At 45.7% G+C, this 14,297-nt stretch overlaps 1 protein-coding gene across 5 annotated transcripts in view; it reads left to right on the forward strand.

Moving 5' to 3' along the window:
• The window catches only part of Oxnad1 (oxidoreductase NAD binding domain containing 1), a 28,428-nt gene extending 26,617 nt beyond the window's left edge, over positions 1-1,811 (forward strand). For all 5 annotated transcript variants that reach the window (XM_076544357.1, XM_076544359.1, XM_076544360.1 and 2 more), the window contains one exon: positions 691-1,811. In XM_076544357.1, the coding sequence (XP_076400472.1) occupies positions 691-845 (155 nt within the window). In that variant the 3' untranslated portion in view covers positions 846-1,811. The remainder of the gene's footprint in view (positions 1-690) is intronic.
• Positions 1,812-14,297: the final 12,486 nt, after the last annotated feature.

Raw genomic sequence — 14,297 nt, forward strand, 5'->3', positions numbered from 1 at the left:
AAAAAAAAAAAAAAAAGAAATTTTCTACTCACTCCACATACTATCCACAGATCCCCCCATCCTCCCTCCTTATTCCTCCCACCCCTCCTTTTGTTATTTTAAATTAGTGTGTGTGTGTGTGTGTGTGTGTGTGTATCTTTGTGTTTGCAGTGATGTGTGAAGGTCAGAGGACAACATTTAACATTTGGGAGTTGGTTCTCTCTTTCCATCTGTTAGTCTCAGGGATCAAGCTCAGTTCATCAGTCTTGGTAGAAGAGTCTTTGCGTGCTGAGCCATCTTGCCATCCTGAAAGAATTTTATTTATTTTTTTTAAATAAAATAGCCATTTACTTTGCTGAAGGTAGTTTTTATCTCTGTAATGCAAGTGAGCTTGTGGACTCTCTAAAGAGCAGTTGGGGATGAGCCTTCTGCTTTGCTTGCTGTAGGCCTGAGAAACCTGGAGAGTCCAAGCTCACAGTGCTGCAGGTGAATAGTATGGTTTGTCAGCTCACAGTGCTGCAGGTGAACAGTGTGGTTGGTCAGCTCACAGTGCTGCAGGTGAACAGTGTGGTTGGTCAGCTCACAGTGCTGCAGGTGAACAGTGTGGTTGGTCAGCTCACAGTGCTACAGGTGAACTCTGCCACCAAACTGTGGTAGGTCAGGATAAAAACATGCCTACGCTGAATGGAGTTTGTTCTGTTTTTTTGGTAGAAGGAAGAATAACGGAGAAGGAGATAAGAGACCACATTTCAGCAGAGACTCTTTTCTACATCTGCGGCCCGCCTGCAATGACTGACTTTTTCTCTAAGCAACTGGAAACCAGCCATGTTCCCAAGGAACACATTTGCTTTGAGAAGTGGTGGTAGGGAGCCGGCACAGAAGACCCGAGAGCTATTAGAGAGTGAGACTCTGTTTAGGGTCTGTGGATTTGCCTCCATCTGAACTGTCCTTTTTTAAAGCTGTGGAACTAAGTGTCCAACCCAAGACTGAAAGAAAAACCAGCAGCAGATTTACACGATAAACTTGCTGTGGACTTCATTGGTCAAGCTATTTTTGACTATACTGTTTTTTTTTTTTTAATACTATGTAATTATCTCATGATAGTTCATTGTTACAAAGTTTCTGACCCCTGGGAGAATACCATAGACTCAATCCAAAAATAATGAAAATACTTATTAACTGCTAGCAGGACAACAATCTGTGAACCAAATTTGAGATTGCCATGAAGGAGGGGTTTAAGGAAAGGTTTTTTAAAGAAGAAAACCACAGGATACCTTCAATATCTACACAAGCAAGTAAAAACTGGTCTGTTCTGTCAAGTGGTTAAAGCAACTCAAAACAGTCTTTGGGTATCTGTGTGAGCAAGTTACAGAAGCTAAAAAAAAAAAAAGCAGGCAGTCATATCAACATCTGGTTGGGGGTCACTGAGTCAGTGCTGTTTTCTGGGAACCCATCTTTCTGGAATTTTGAGTCTAGAGCAAGCAGTCATTAGGTACTAAGATGGAGGCCTAACACAAAATGGTTTCTCTGGCTGGCCTTTACACCATGAACTGATTAGTACAGATTTTTCTTTGCCATTGGGGGGAAAGTGGTCTACTTACATTAATTAAAGGAAAATGTGGGTTTTGTGTGAACTGTATACTTCTTTAAATTATTGGACAGAGATTCATAAATCTTATGTTTAGTGAGTTTATAACTTTAAGTACATTCTTCACTTTAGTTTGAAAAGTCTTCCTGTTTAATGTTTTGGTTTTCCTTTACTATGGATGGCCGGCAGCCACATGTGAATCCCCAGCATTGCATCAGGAAATAAGAAAGTCATCAAGAAAACAGCTTTAGGTGGTTGGAGATCCATTATGTTTTCCTTCTTGGCATTGACTCCCCTGAGTAATTAATTATTACTGTTAATTCTTCTGTAACAAAACCTTTCGGTGTTTCCATACAAAACCTGCCTTACTGCTGAGGAGGCGGCTTTTTGTTTCAGGCAGAGGTGTTGGTGACTGCTCCAGCAGCAGGGCTGGCTGGCTGTAGAAGTGGTCCTAGGATTGGCCGAGTGGTGTGGAGCCATTTCCAAGGCCTGCTCGTCTGATTTTTTATTTTCTTTTCTTTTTTTTTTTTTTTTTTTTGGTTTTTTGAGACAGGGTTTTTCTGTGAGCTCACTTTGTAGTTCAGGATGGCCTTGAACTCACAGAGATCTGCCTGGCACTGCCTCTCAAGTGCTGGGATTAAAGGTGTGCACCTTTAATCTTTAAAGCTGTGTCTAGGCTCCTGAGCCTGTCATGGCTGTTATGTGGTCAAGCAGTTTTGGGGCCCCTCCACAGTCCAGCTCAGTGCTGAAAAAATACACGTATATTTCACACAGAAATCTCTCTTTACCTGTCAGTCCTTTGGTGACTTCCTGTTTTGTATTTAAATCCATTCAGACTGCAGTCTCTGTGGAAGCCAGAAGAAGATCTGCATCTTCTGGAGCTTGTTTAATAAGAGCACAAGGTCAGAGATGAAGCTTATGACATAAACTTGAGACAAATCTTTCCCTTGTCTCCCCAGTGCTTTGCAGAACAACTCTAGTTGTAAATAATGCAACATGGAGCCGGGCGGTGGTGGCGCACGCCTTTAATCCCAGCACTTGAGAGGCAGAGGCAGGCAGATCTTTGTGAGTTTGAGACCAGCCTGGTCTATAGAGCAAGATCCAGGAAAAGCTCAAAGCTACACAGAGAAACCTTGTCTCGAGAAACCAGGGAAAAAAAAAAAAATGCAACATGGAGATTCATTAGTGACCATTTCCCCCACAACCCAAAACAGAGTAGCCAAACTATTGCAAGATGCGCCTTTTTCTTTTCTTCTTCATAGGGTCATAACGATAGTTGGACCAGTTTGGTAGGACATACCCCAAAGGCCTGTTGCCAGGAATGGAGCTCCGCCATGCACTCCTCAGAGATCTGAAGTCAAACAAGTAGAACCTTCAAAGCATAGACCAACAGTCATGAACCAGAAAGAGGAGGAAACAAAACAAAACAGGAATAGAGTGGAACTGCTGTTAATCCAGTTCTGAGTATCAGACACAGGTCATCAGGCTTGGTGGCAAGTGTTTGTATCTGCTGAGCCAGTCAGCCAGCCTCTGCCAGCAGGCTTTATAGGGAGGGAGACAGAGGCTGTCATCAGCTGGTCAGCCACATTCCTGAGATCTGTGATGTCTCTGCCTCTTTTTTATTTTACAGTGGGGCTCAAGACAGGGTTTCTCTGTGTAGCCCTGGACGTCCTGGAACTCTATAGACCAGGCTGGCCTCGAACTCAGAGATTCTCCTGCCTCTGCCTTCCTAGTGCTGTGATTAAAGGCATGTGCCACCACCTCCTGGTGTCTCTGCCTCTCTTATTCTCCCCCTTGCACTTTGCCCTGGTTGTCGTATTTCTGGAAATCTGGTTCAGTCTAGTTAATGCCCCTTAGCACCAACGCTGCAGTGCCCCAGGTTCCACCTGGGCTGGAGAGGTAACAGAGCTGTCCTGGCCTGTGCATGCTATATTTTGAATAATAGGGGTGTGGGGATTCTAGGGTCGCTATAGTATTGAATATGAAAATTTCCTTATCCAGCTGGGTGGTGGTGGTTCACGCCTTTAATCTCAGCACTCAGGAGGCAGAGCTCTGTGAGTTCAAGGCCAGCCTGGTCTACAGAACGAGATCTGGGACAGTCACCAAAACTACACAGAGAAACCCTGTCTTTAGGAAACCAAAAAAAAAAAAAAGAAGAAGAAGAAGAAGAAAGAAAGAAAAAAAAAGAAAAAGAGAAGAAAGAAAGGAAATGTTCTTATCTACCCCCTCACACCTATCCCTTATCAGTTTACAAGAAGAGATGGTGGGAGAGAAAGAAATCAACTTGACCAGTACTGTAATTTGGATCTATTTCCTCAGTCTAATAACATGCCCAGTTTCAATTAGTGCAGAGCATCCAATCCAGGGCTATATGCATGGCAGATAAGAACTCAACTAACTGAGCTACATCCCAGCCCCAAAGCTGCTGGCTGCAGATTTCCTTATGTACTCATCAACTCCGGACAGGGGCCTCTTCATCACCTGGCAACTGGGAACAGTGCTACAATAAAGCTGGGGGAGCAGACGGTCACAGAGTGGGATTGCTGGACGATAAGGTACTTCAAGTTTCACTGTTCTCGGGAACTCTATACTGCTTCCATACAGGAGATCACTATTGAACAAGAAGAAGGAAGGCTCACTTGAGGAAGCAGACAAAAGACTAAACATTTAGAGAATGTTGGGTAGTCTGAGAGATTTGAGCATGTGGCTTGTCAAAAGAAACTTAAACTGGAGGGTGCAAACCCATCCGTACTGTGGAAGATGGCTCATGCACTTGTGTGTTCCCACACTGGACCCTAAGGCCACTACCTCCTGTGTCTCAGCTCCCTAGTCAGCCAGGCTGACCTACTGGGCTAACCTTATGCCTTCCCAAACACAGCCTCAGCATTGGCTGTTATGAGTCATATTCCTGAGCTCTCCTTTCTTTGTCCATGAACCAGGAAAGAACATGAAGGGTGCCTAGTGTCTTCCAGTGCAGGATGAAGGCTTCCAAGGAAAGTTCTTTCCCTCTCTGCTCTCCCACACCAAGGGCAACAGCTTGTCAAGGGTGAAGGAAGGTGAACACATTGGGGTAGAGGCTTAATAGATGAAAAACTCAAATTGATAGAAATCATAACTTCCTGCTCAGCCCTCTGTAAATGCTCACTGTGTTCCTGGAACAATTATCTTTCCAGGAAGGTCTACATGTGGCCGTTCTCGCCTGTGTAAATAAGGAGTCAGCACTCACTCTTGCTGAGGATTTGCTGGAGGTGCCTGCTGGAGGTGCCTGCCTATCAGTGGAAATAGAACTTGGTTTCAAGTCTGCAGTATGGTGCTTGCTATTTAATGTGAAGAGTAAAATGAAGGCTAGGGGCTGGGAAATTGAATGATTCTACTACTAACTAGTCCTGAGAACTAGATTGCTATTCCCGCCCCTCACCCCCACCAACCTGGCCATTCATGAGGTTTCACATGTGTCTAAACCTTGGGCCTGATGGAGTCATTTGTAAAACTTGGGTAGTTTCAGAGCTTTGCTTAATGCACCATTTTGCAGACAAGGAAACCACACCTGTGAGGGGCAGGAGCGGCCACTGAGTTCTCACCACAAGTCTGGGCCAACTGAGACAGGGATCCAGGAATTCCTTTATCTAAACCAGGCATTTCCAAGCTGGGTTGTTTAATAAAATCAACAGCTTGAAAACTGCTGGCGCTAGCTCCTACTACAGGGCTGACTTAAGTGCTCTGCAGTAAGGAGGGAGTTTTGAAAGTTCAGGTACATTTAATGCACTGAGAACTGTTTCCCTGCCTCTCTCTGCTGTATCGTGTAAGATTCAGAAAGACTCGTGCACCAACCAGCTGTTGGGAGGTTGACTCGGGAGGATTACAAGTTTAAGACTTACCTGGATATAGAGTAATTTCAAAGTCATCTTGGGCAATTTAGTGGCATTTGGTCTTATAATAGAAAAGTACACAGTGAGGCAGGGTGGAGCTCAGTGATGGGCACTGCCTGGCATGCACAAGGCCTTGTTTCAATCAAGGTACTGAAGAAAAAAATGTGTTTGGGAGCAGTGTGGTGGTACATACCTTTAACCTCATTATGCTAGGAAACTGAGGCAGGTGAATGATGAATTAGTACCCAGCCCCGTTTTCTTATGTGACCTTACTCCAGAAAAACACGACTGGTGAGTGACTGTGAGGTGCCTGGCCCCTATTACTACATCTACAATGAAGCCCTACACCTAAGACTCAGGGGCCATCACTGAAGGGGGGTGGGTAGAAAGAATGTAAAAGCTGCAAGACCAGACATCTGCTGTGGGGTGTGTAAGGAGCCGCCATTCAAAGATGGCGCTGGCTTCCTGGTAGCCTAGCTGTAAACAACTCCATATTTGGCTATGATGCACGAGTATGGTAATTGGCCTTATGTCCTCAGCTTATCCCGTGGCTCCCCGTGCTAGCATTCTGGCGGGACCCAATCACAGTACGGCACGTTTGCCTGATTCCCTATATAAGCAGCTGCAGTTTAGTCCTCGGGGCCCCTCACCTCCCGCTCTCCCTTAACCAAGAGGCGCTCCAATAAAGTGTGATCTGAGAAGAATCCTCGCGTGGTGGTCGTTCTTCCTCGCTGGCCGAGGAGCGCGCCGCAGGGGTGAATTCTTCTAAACCTTACAGGAAAGCCACACCCATGAAATCTCAATAATACGGTTGCTTAAACAAGACTGCATGGTTGAGGGAAATTGCAGACGAACTCACCCCTAGGTGGAGAGATACACCCAACCAACTGCTGTGGGGGAGAGAATATGTTTTCTCCAGGGATAAGCCAGCTGATAAGTTATCCAATAACTTATCAATAAGTGTCTTCTTGGAGCTGCAGGAATCTCAAGTCCTGAACCACCGACAAGGCTTGGGATGCAGCTCTGTGTGTGTGTGTGTGTGTGTGTGTGTGTGTGTACAATTATAAAAGAGCTCATGAATTTAGCAGTGAGCAGGGCTGCCAAGGAAGATTGGTTGGGAAATGGAAAGATAGAAAAGATACAAACACATTACTCATGGTGGAATTCTCAAAATCTAAAGAATGTAAACTAAAAATGAAACCGATGGGAAAGGAAGGAAGGATAAAAACCTATATAAGGCTCCCTTTTGTCTTTAGTTGAAAATGGTTCTTTTCCAGAAGTGTCTGTTCTATGAGGCAGAATCAGGAATGAATGGGGCTCCCCACAGAAGGACAAGAGGAAGGAAGCAGAAGCTGGGGAGGAGGGCCACATGAGGGTGGAGAGGGCTCAGGAAGGGACCCTCACCTCACCTCAGGACAAATGTATGCTGTGAAACCCTCCTCAGACAGAGCTGGAGGGGCAGGACAGTGGTGGGTGGTGTCCTCCCTATCTGTACTCAGACCCCGTCCTCCCACCCTCCTCCCATGAGGCCCCGGGAGTGAACTCAGGTCCCTGCAGAGCTAGCAGTACCCTTCCCTGAGTGAGATTTTGAAGACCCTGACCCTTGGTTATGGACAGCAGGGCCTCCCTTTCCAGGATCAGATACTTAACAAAGGGGACACAATTCAGGGGCCTCTGCCAGTCTACTTCACCCAAGCTGGCCACAAACACACTCCACCTAGAAGCCCCAACAAGAGCTAGTTTCCTTTACTCTCCTGTGTCTCCTGCTTCAGGGGTACACACTACTGTCTGCATCAAGGGAGGCAGGACAGAATAGAATGCAGAGGAGAGAGGTGACTTCGGGGCCTCCCTACCCAGGGGTGGTCCTCAGACTAGGATCTCAGCATCACCTGGGAGCCTTGATCATAAGCCTGAAGACCCACTGAATCTTCAAGCATGTTCATCACGCTCTCCCTGAGTTCCTGTGCTCATGAAAGCGTCAGTGAGCAGCCAGCATGGATCTCATCTGTTTGCTTGGCTGTTGTAGGTTTTCCATGTCACACTACAGTGGGCTGAGCTGCCTTTTCAGGGGTCTGTCTTCACCTCTGTGCTGTTCTCAGGGTCTCGTTAGAAGGGAAATGTGAGTGGTCTGAAATTACACTTTCCAATTGCTCCATAGGCACCGTTCCCACGGGAACGCCCCTTGTGCTCATCACTTCCCTATGGCCTGTTTCCCTCTGCAGATTCTCAAGGGCCTGGCCGTTCTCATCTTCCTTCTATCTACATTCACATTTCTTTTGCTTTGGGTAAGTTGAATTTCCTGGGTGTTTACTGATCCTTTGTCTTCATGTGTGTGATGTCTCCTTATTGCCACGTCTTCCTGTGTGTGTGTGTGTGTGTGTGGTGTCCCTTTATTGCCATGTCTTCACATGTCCCTTTATTGCTCTTGCTATTTTTCTAAGACTTCCTATTTTCCATTGTTATAGAGAAATTCTCCCTATGTTGTTTTCTAAGTTGGCACCTTCCAGGCTTCACTTGTTATTTACGTAGCCTTTATCAAGGCTCTTGTGATTGGACAGTGGTGGTCCAGATCCTCTTCCAACCGGCAGGCAGGTGGGCCCTAACAGTCCTGTCCCCTCAGTGCCTGCATCTGCAGGTCCTATTGTACCTGTCTTGGTTTCACTGTGATGTGTCCCTATGTTCCAGTCACATCTCCAGCTAACCCAGCTCCAGTGCAGGCCTCCAGCTGTGTTTTGCTTGTCTGTGTTCTTGTCCGTGTTTTATTCTCTTCATAAACCTTTCCTTCTCGTCTTCATTTCTACCTGTTTAATTCTAAGTATTCTGTAAAACACCTTTAAAAATCACTTTATCTGGGCTGGAGAGATGACTCAGTGGTTAAAAGTATTGTCTGCTTTTTCCATTCCCAGGACCCATGTGGCTGCTCACAACTGTCTGTAACTCGTGTTCCAGGGGATACAATGACCTCTTCCAGCCTCTGTGGGCGCTGCACATATGTGGTGCACATACTTACATGTAGGCAAAACACTCATACACATCTCTTGTAAAAAGCAATCTTGTCTGCAAGGGTTTCTCACACTTACTCTTCAAAAACCCAGCACACTGCCATTATTTCTCTGTGACCTGTGACTCAGTTTTCCATAGCTCCCGTTGCTAACCTGCATGTGCCTTATTCCGAACCTGGGTCACTTGAAGGTGGAAGCATCACTCGCCACACTTGTTCCCAGAACCCATCAGGGACCTTTGTCCCAGGCACTCAGCTGGGGATTGCCTTCAAGAATCATTCACTTTCCAGCCCTGCCTCTTCATTGTCGAAAGCTCTGCTGGGCAGCCTTGTGATCCTTGCCGTCTGGGTGATGTCATGCAATTCATACTGCCGTGTAACTTACAATAGACTTCTTACAGATGGTAAAAGTCTTGGGTTTTTTGTTTGTTTGTTTGATTGATTGGTTTGTTTTTTGTTGTTCTGTTTTTTGTTTTGCTTCATTTGGGTTTTTTAAAAATGTTTTTATATCATTATACTCTGGTAAATATGACCTGCTGGCAAATGAAAGTCTTTGAATATATACACACAGAAATAATAAAATGAAGGATTTCAATTTGCCTCACCTGTAAAAAGGTTGTTAACAATTCTAGTTGGACAAGATTGCCTAGAGCATTGGTTCTCAACCTTCCTAATGCTGGGACACTTTAATACAGTTCCTCATGTTGTGGTGATCCCCAACCATCAAATTACTTCGTTGCTACTTCATAACTGTAATTTTGCTACTGTAATGAATCGTAATGTAAATATATGATGTGCAGGATATCTGATATTGGACCCCCAGGGGGTTTTGACACATAGGATGAGAACCACTGGCCTAGAGAGCCTTGAGACTTAGCGAAGTCAAGATCCATCCAAGCCCAGATCAGTAGGCATCTCTTGGGACTCAGCTCTTTGACTCCCACATGCAGCCAGGGCTAAAAAGCAGCATTCAGACTTGAGTGTGTATGCCCATCCCGGAGATCTTGTTAAAATATAGATTTTAGGTGCTTGAGGGTGCAGTGCTGGGATCACACACTACACACAAGCACTTTACCACTGAGGCACACTCCCCAGCCCAGGACACATTCTGATTCAGTGGAGCTGATGGCATGTGAAAGTCTGTGTTCAAGGTTGTTGCTGTTGTCTTCTAAGCACTGGGACCATCAAAGAGCTAAAGCAGCACTTCTTGGCCTGATTGAACAATTACATCACTTGAGGAGTCTAGAGTAATAAGCCAGTGGGATGGGATACAGCTCATCTGGCACAGTGCTTGTGTAGCAGGCGTGAGGTCCTGGGTTCAGTAACCAGCACAGCATACATTGAGCACAGTGGCACATGCTATCAACCCCAGCTTGTGAGGCAGAGAAGCACGAAGATGGGGAGTTAAAGGGCAAACTGGGCTACATATGGAGTTTAAGGCCGGCCTAGGATGCAAAGGACTCTGTCTCCAAAATATGAAAAATAAATACAATGAAATAAATCAAATATTAAGGTAGTATGGATTTGACACCCAAAGGTTTTGATCCCATTATTCTGGGTTGAGGCTGAAACGTTGAGATGTTTGTTTGTTTATTCTGTGCATTACAGATATGTGTTCTGTCACTGAGCTAAACCCCAGTCTGTAGGTGTTCTTTAATTACCCACAATGCTTCATGTGTGCACCTAGCATTGAGAAACAATGAGACAAGGCAAAGCCAGTAAAGAAGTGAGGAACTGATTCAGGGTAAGCAGCAGGAACAAGCTGGTCGCTAGCCCCAGCTACTGCTACTAGATTAAAAAGGAAGGCTGGTCTCAACTATCTGCTTTGAAATACAATCTAGAAGGATTTAAGTTTGCTTTAAAAAACATCAGAGGCATGGCTAGAATTTAGCCATGGTAAGTGACAAAGCACTGTCTCTGACACCTTATCTGTCATTATGTGCCAGTGGCTGGCTCAGTGTCCCTACAAGCTTTGTTCCTGTTGTGTGACCTGTGGATTTGCATCATTTTAGGATGCCTGGATCTTGATTTAAGCTTCCATCCCACGGGCTCATCCTGGGTGAGAGACTGTTATAAGTGTTTCTGTGGAAAAGCTGCAATTAACTGTTGCATGGAGTAAGTCTCAACCACTGATTCTGGAGGGTCCCATATAGCCACTCTTCAGAGTCTCTGCTTTGTTTTGTTTTATGTTTGGTCAAGGTCTCCTTAAGTTGTCCTGCTGTCAAACTCCAGGGCTCAAGAGATCCTGCTACCTCAGTCTCCTGTGTAAGCTGAGTGTGAAGTGAGCACTGTGTGAGAAGCATAGACAGACATGTTCGCATCTATCCACAAGGCTAGAGTTTATTGAATAACAGCAAATTCAGCTACATCGATTTCTTTTCAACAGAAAATTACATTTGTGTGTGTGTGTGTGTGTGTGTGTGTGTGTGTGTGTGTGTGTGTGTGTGCTTGGTTTAGGGGCTACAGTTTGCCAAGCAGTCCCAGTTTCCCATGATACCCAGTCACTGGCAAACAGACTTTTCTTCACTGCAACTTTAATTACACCATTAACTCTCTGATCATGCTTTACACATCACACAGTAAGTGTGTGTACATACGTGTGCATGCATGTATGTAGGTTACAAAATGGCTAGAGAAAGCTGACAGAGCACAGCAGAGCTGGAAGAGCTGAAAGGGGGCTGGGGCAGGAGAAATATGATAGAGATGCAAAGAGAATCTGCTGGAGGTGCACCTAGAGGGGACCTCAGGGTCGAGTTGAGCTGCCCAGTGAGGAGGTGGACTACTGAAGCCACACAGGCTAACTAATGAGTCCAGAAGGACCAACAGGTGGATGAACTGTCAGCTGCTTAGCAGCAGCAGGAACTGAGACAAACTGAAGCCCGGGGAGAGTCTGGAGTTCTCCTCTTTCAGCCCTCCCCCTTTAAAAACACATTAGTGTAAACGTGTTTGTGATTCAGTGGGAGTGGTGCTTGAGGAGGTCAGAGGACAACTTTCTGGAGTCAGTTCTCTCCACATTTATGTGGGCCCCTGCCTGGGACACAATCCTTTTGATCTCTAAGTTGTTCAGCAGTGAGTCTTGTGGGTGGTGCTGGGTGGACGGTGCTGTTTACAGGCAGGACAAGTGCAAAGCCATCCTGCCTCCTCCTCTGAACACAAACTAAATGAAATGCAGCTTAAAAGTGGGTTCCTCCACAGCAAGGCATGGCCTGAAAGCTACTGCGTTTCATGATATGGAGTAATTGAGAGCAGGGCAGATAGATCTCAACACTGGAACTACAGGCAGCGCCACTGTGCCAAGGGTTTTTGTTGTTGTTTGTTTTTGTTTTGAGAAAGGGTCTTGAGTAGCCCTGGCTGGCCTCAAACTTACTCTGGGCCATGAAAGTTTTGGATGAGTGCCCAGTGCCCTGGTCAACTGTGAGAAGACATCCTGCCATCTTCTCCCTGCATGGTCCCCTGAGGGCTGCAAATTCAGATGTCCTGTGGACCAGAAAATTGAGAACAATGAATGGTTTCAAATAATGACAGGAAGAGGACTGAAATATCTTTTTCCTTTAGGATAAAATTCCGGGTCTTCTTAATACTGACACATTGTTACAGAAGGCAACGAAATGGCTGCTTTTATATACTCCAGGCAGGCAGCTTGTTTTGTTCTTGGCTTTTAAAAACGATTTATTTTAGCTGGGTGGTGGTGATACATGACTTAATCCCAGCACTCAGGAGGCAGAGATAAGTAGATTTCTGAGTTCAAGGCCAGCTGGGTCTACAAAGCCAGTTCCGTGACAGCAAAGGCAGTTACACAGAGAAATCCTGTCTCAAACAAATAAACAAAGAAAACAACAAAAGAAAAAAATTTATTTATTTGTTTATTTGTGTGTGTGTGGCTGTGTGGCTGTGTGGCTGTGTGGCTGTGTGGCTGTATATATATGTAATCACCCATGAAAGCCAGAAGGTGTTGACTCCCCTGGAACTGGAGTTATAGGCATTTGTGGGTCACCGGACATGGGTGCTTTTAACCACTGAACACATTTCTCCAGGCTTTAGCATTTTTTCTGAGACAAGGGCTCCCTAACCTACACTGGGCTCAAACTCACTGTGTAGCTGAGGCTGGTTGTGAACTTCTAATCTTCCTGCCTCTACCTCCAAGTGCTGTGTGCCACCTTGTCTGGCTCTGGCAGGGCAATTTAAATCTCAAGCCTTTAGATGGGCATCGAGGGCAATGATTCCTAAAAGTGGGTGTGCCTCAGATTTTCCCAGGAAGGTTTGCTTCCAGTGGCTTCTCCCTGGATCTCTTGCTCCATTGGTAGGATGAGCTCCTTTTCTAACCAGACACCACACAGGGCTGGGACCACCCTTCCCTTTCCATGGTCCAGCACGATTATTGTGGACCACTCCCTGAACAGGGAGGATGGGAAGGGCAAAGCTAGTAAAAGCTTTGCTGTTCCAGAGTCACCCAGACCTGCTCCTGAGCGTCTCAGAATATCCCAGTGTCCTTCAGTGCATGCAGGAAAGTGGGACCCATGTTAGGAATGGTCTCTGTGACTCAATGGCACACAGGCAGGTACAGATGCCTGGAGACTACACTTTGGGCCTTCCAGCCCAAGGAAACCCTTAAGTTGGTGAGGGGAGCCCCAGGCAATTGGAGTGTGTGTGGTCTGCTTCTTTCACAGAACATGTCTGAGCAGCAGGGCTGGGTGAATAAGTGTCTTTTCCCTTCTAACAGATTTTGTCTTGTCTCATTGACAGACCCTCTACACCAGTGAACTATGACCAAGAGAAGGGTCAGACAATATACCATCCAGAGAACTGCACCTATAGTGTGGTGAAAAAGGAGAACCCAGGAAAGTCCTGTGCTGGTGAATACTTGGTAGTATTGTAAATGTGCTTCTAGTGGGCCCCAAAGTTCAGCAACATTTGAATATTTGTATGATTTAAACTTACCAATTATAGGCTGGCTGGTGGTGGCCTATAATCCCAGCACTGAGAGGCAGAGGCAGGCAGATCTCACACCAGCCTGGTCTCTAGAGGGAGACACAGAGACACTGTCTTGAAAAACACAAATAAATAAATAAATTTGCCAATTATATTTGTATTAACTTGATGCATGTTATAAAGCAAACAAACACTTAAAGCAGACAAAAAGAAAACCAAGCATGTTAAAAAAAAATCAACCTAACAAAATCAGTCACTATTACAGTATTTTCCCTGTGCTCCAATGGGTTTCACGAATGTGTGCTTTCCTCTGGGGCCCGTGTCCATTTCCAGCACTGCTCCTATGTCAGGATCTTCTGATGTGTTCTGTTTCCAGTTCCTAATGAAACAAACCATGTGTGTTCACAACGAAACTGGTCTTCTCTGCCCTTGGTACTCACGTTTACCCTTCCTTCCACTTACTCAGGCATGTCCCCTCTGCCATGTCCCCATATCCCTCTGTGTTGGGAGAAGGTTAGAACAGGCTAGAGTCAGCCTGAGAAGGTGGCCTCCAGACCTCCTGCTGCCTGACAGGGAGTCAGATGCCAGACTTCTGTGGGTGATGGAGACCAGCTCTAGGATCAGTTATGTGTGGCACACAGCCCACCTAAAATAGACTGACTTGAAAGTGTCACGACATTGATTCTGACATTTTTTTTTTCTCAACCCTTTGCAAAAAATTGTAGCATTTCCCCCCTAAGCTAACATGCATCGCTCACCATTTCTAAGTGTTCACTCAGTGGAGGAGTAGCTGAGAATTCTACATCCAGATCCACGGGCAGCAGGAAAAAGAGTAAGCCACTGGGTCTGGCTGGGCTTCTGAAGCTCAAAGCCAGACACACTTCCTCCAACCAAGCCCACCTATCCCAACAAGGACACACATCTCCTAATC

Source organism: Peromyscus maniculatus, chromosome 9 (assembly GCF_049852395.1).
Source record: "Peromyscus maniculatus bairdii isolate BWxNUB_F1_BW_parent chromosome 9, HU_Pman_BW_mat_3.1, whole genome shotgun sequence".
Classification (NCBI taxonomy): Eukaryota; Metazoa; Chordata; class Mammalia; order Rodentia; family Cricetidae; genus Peromyscus; species Peromyscus maniculatus.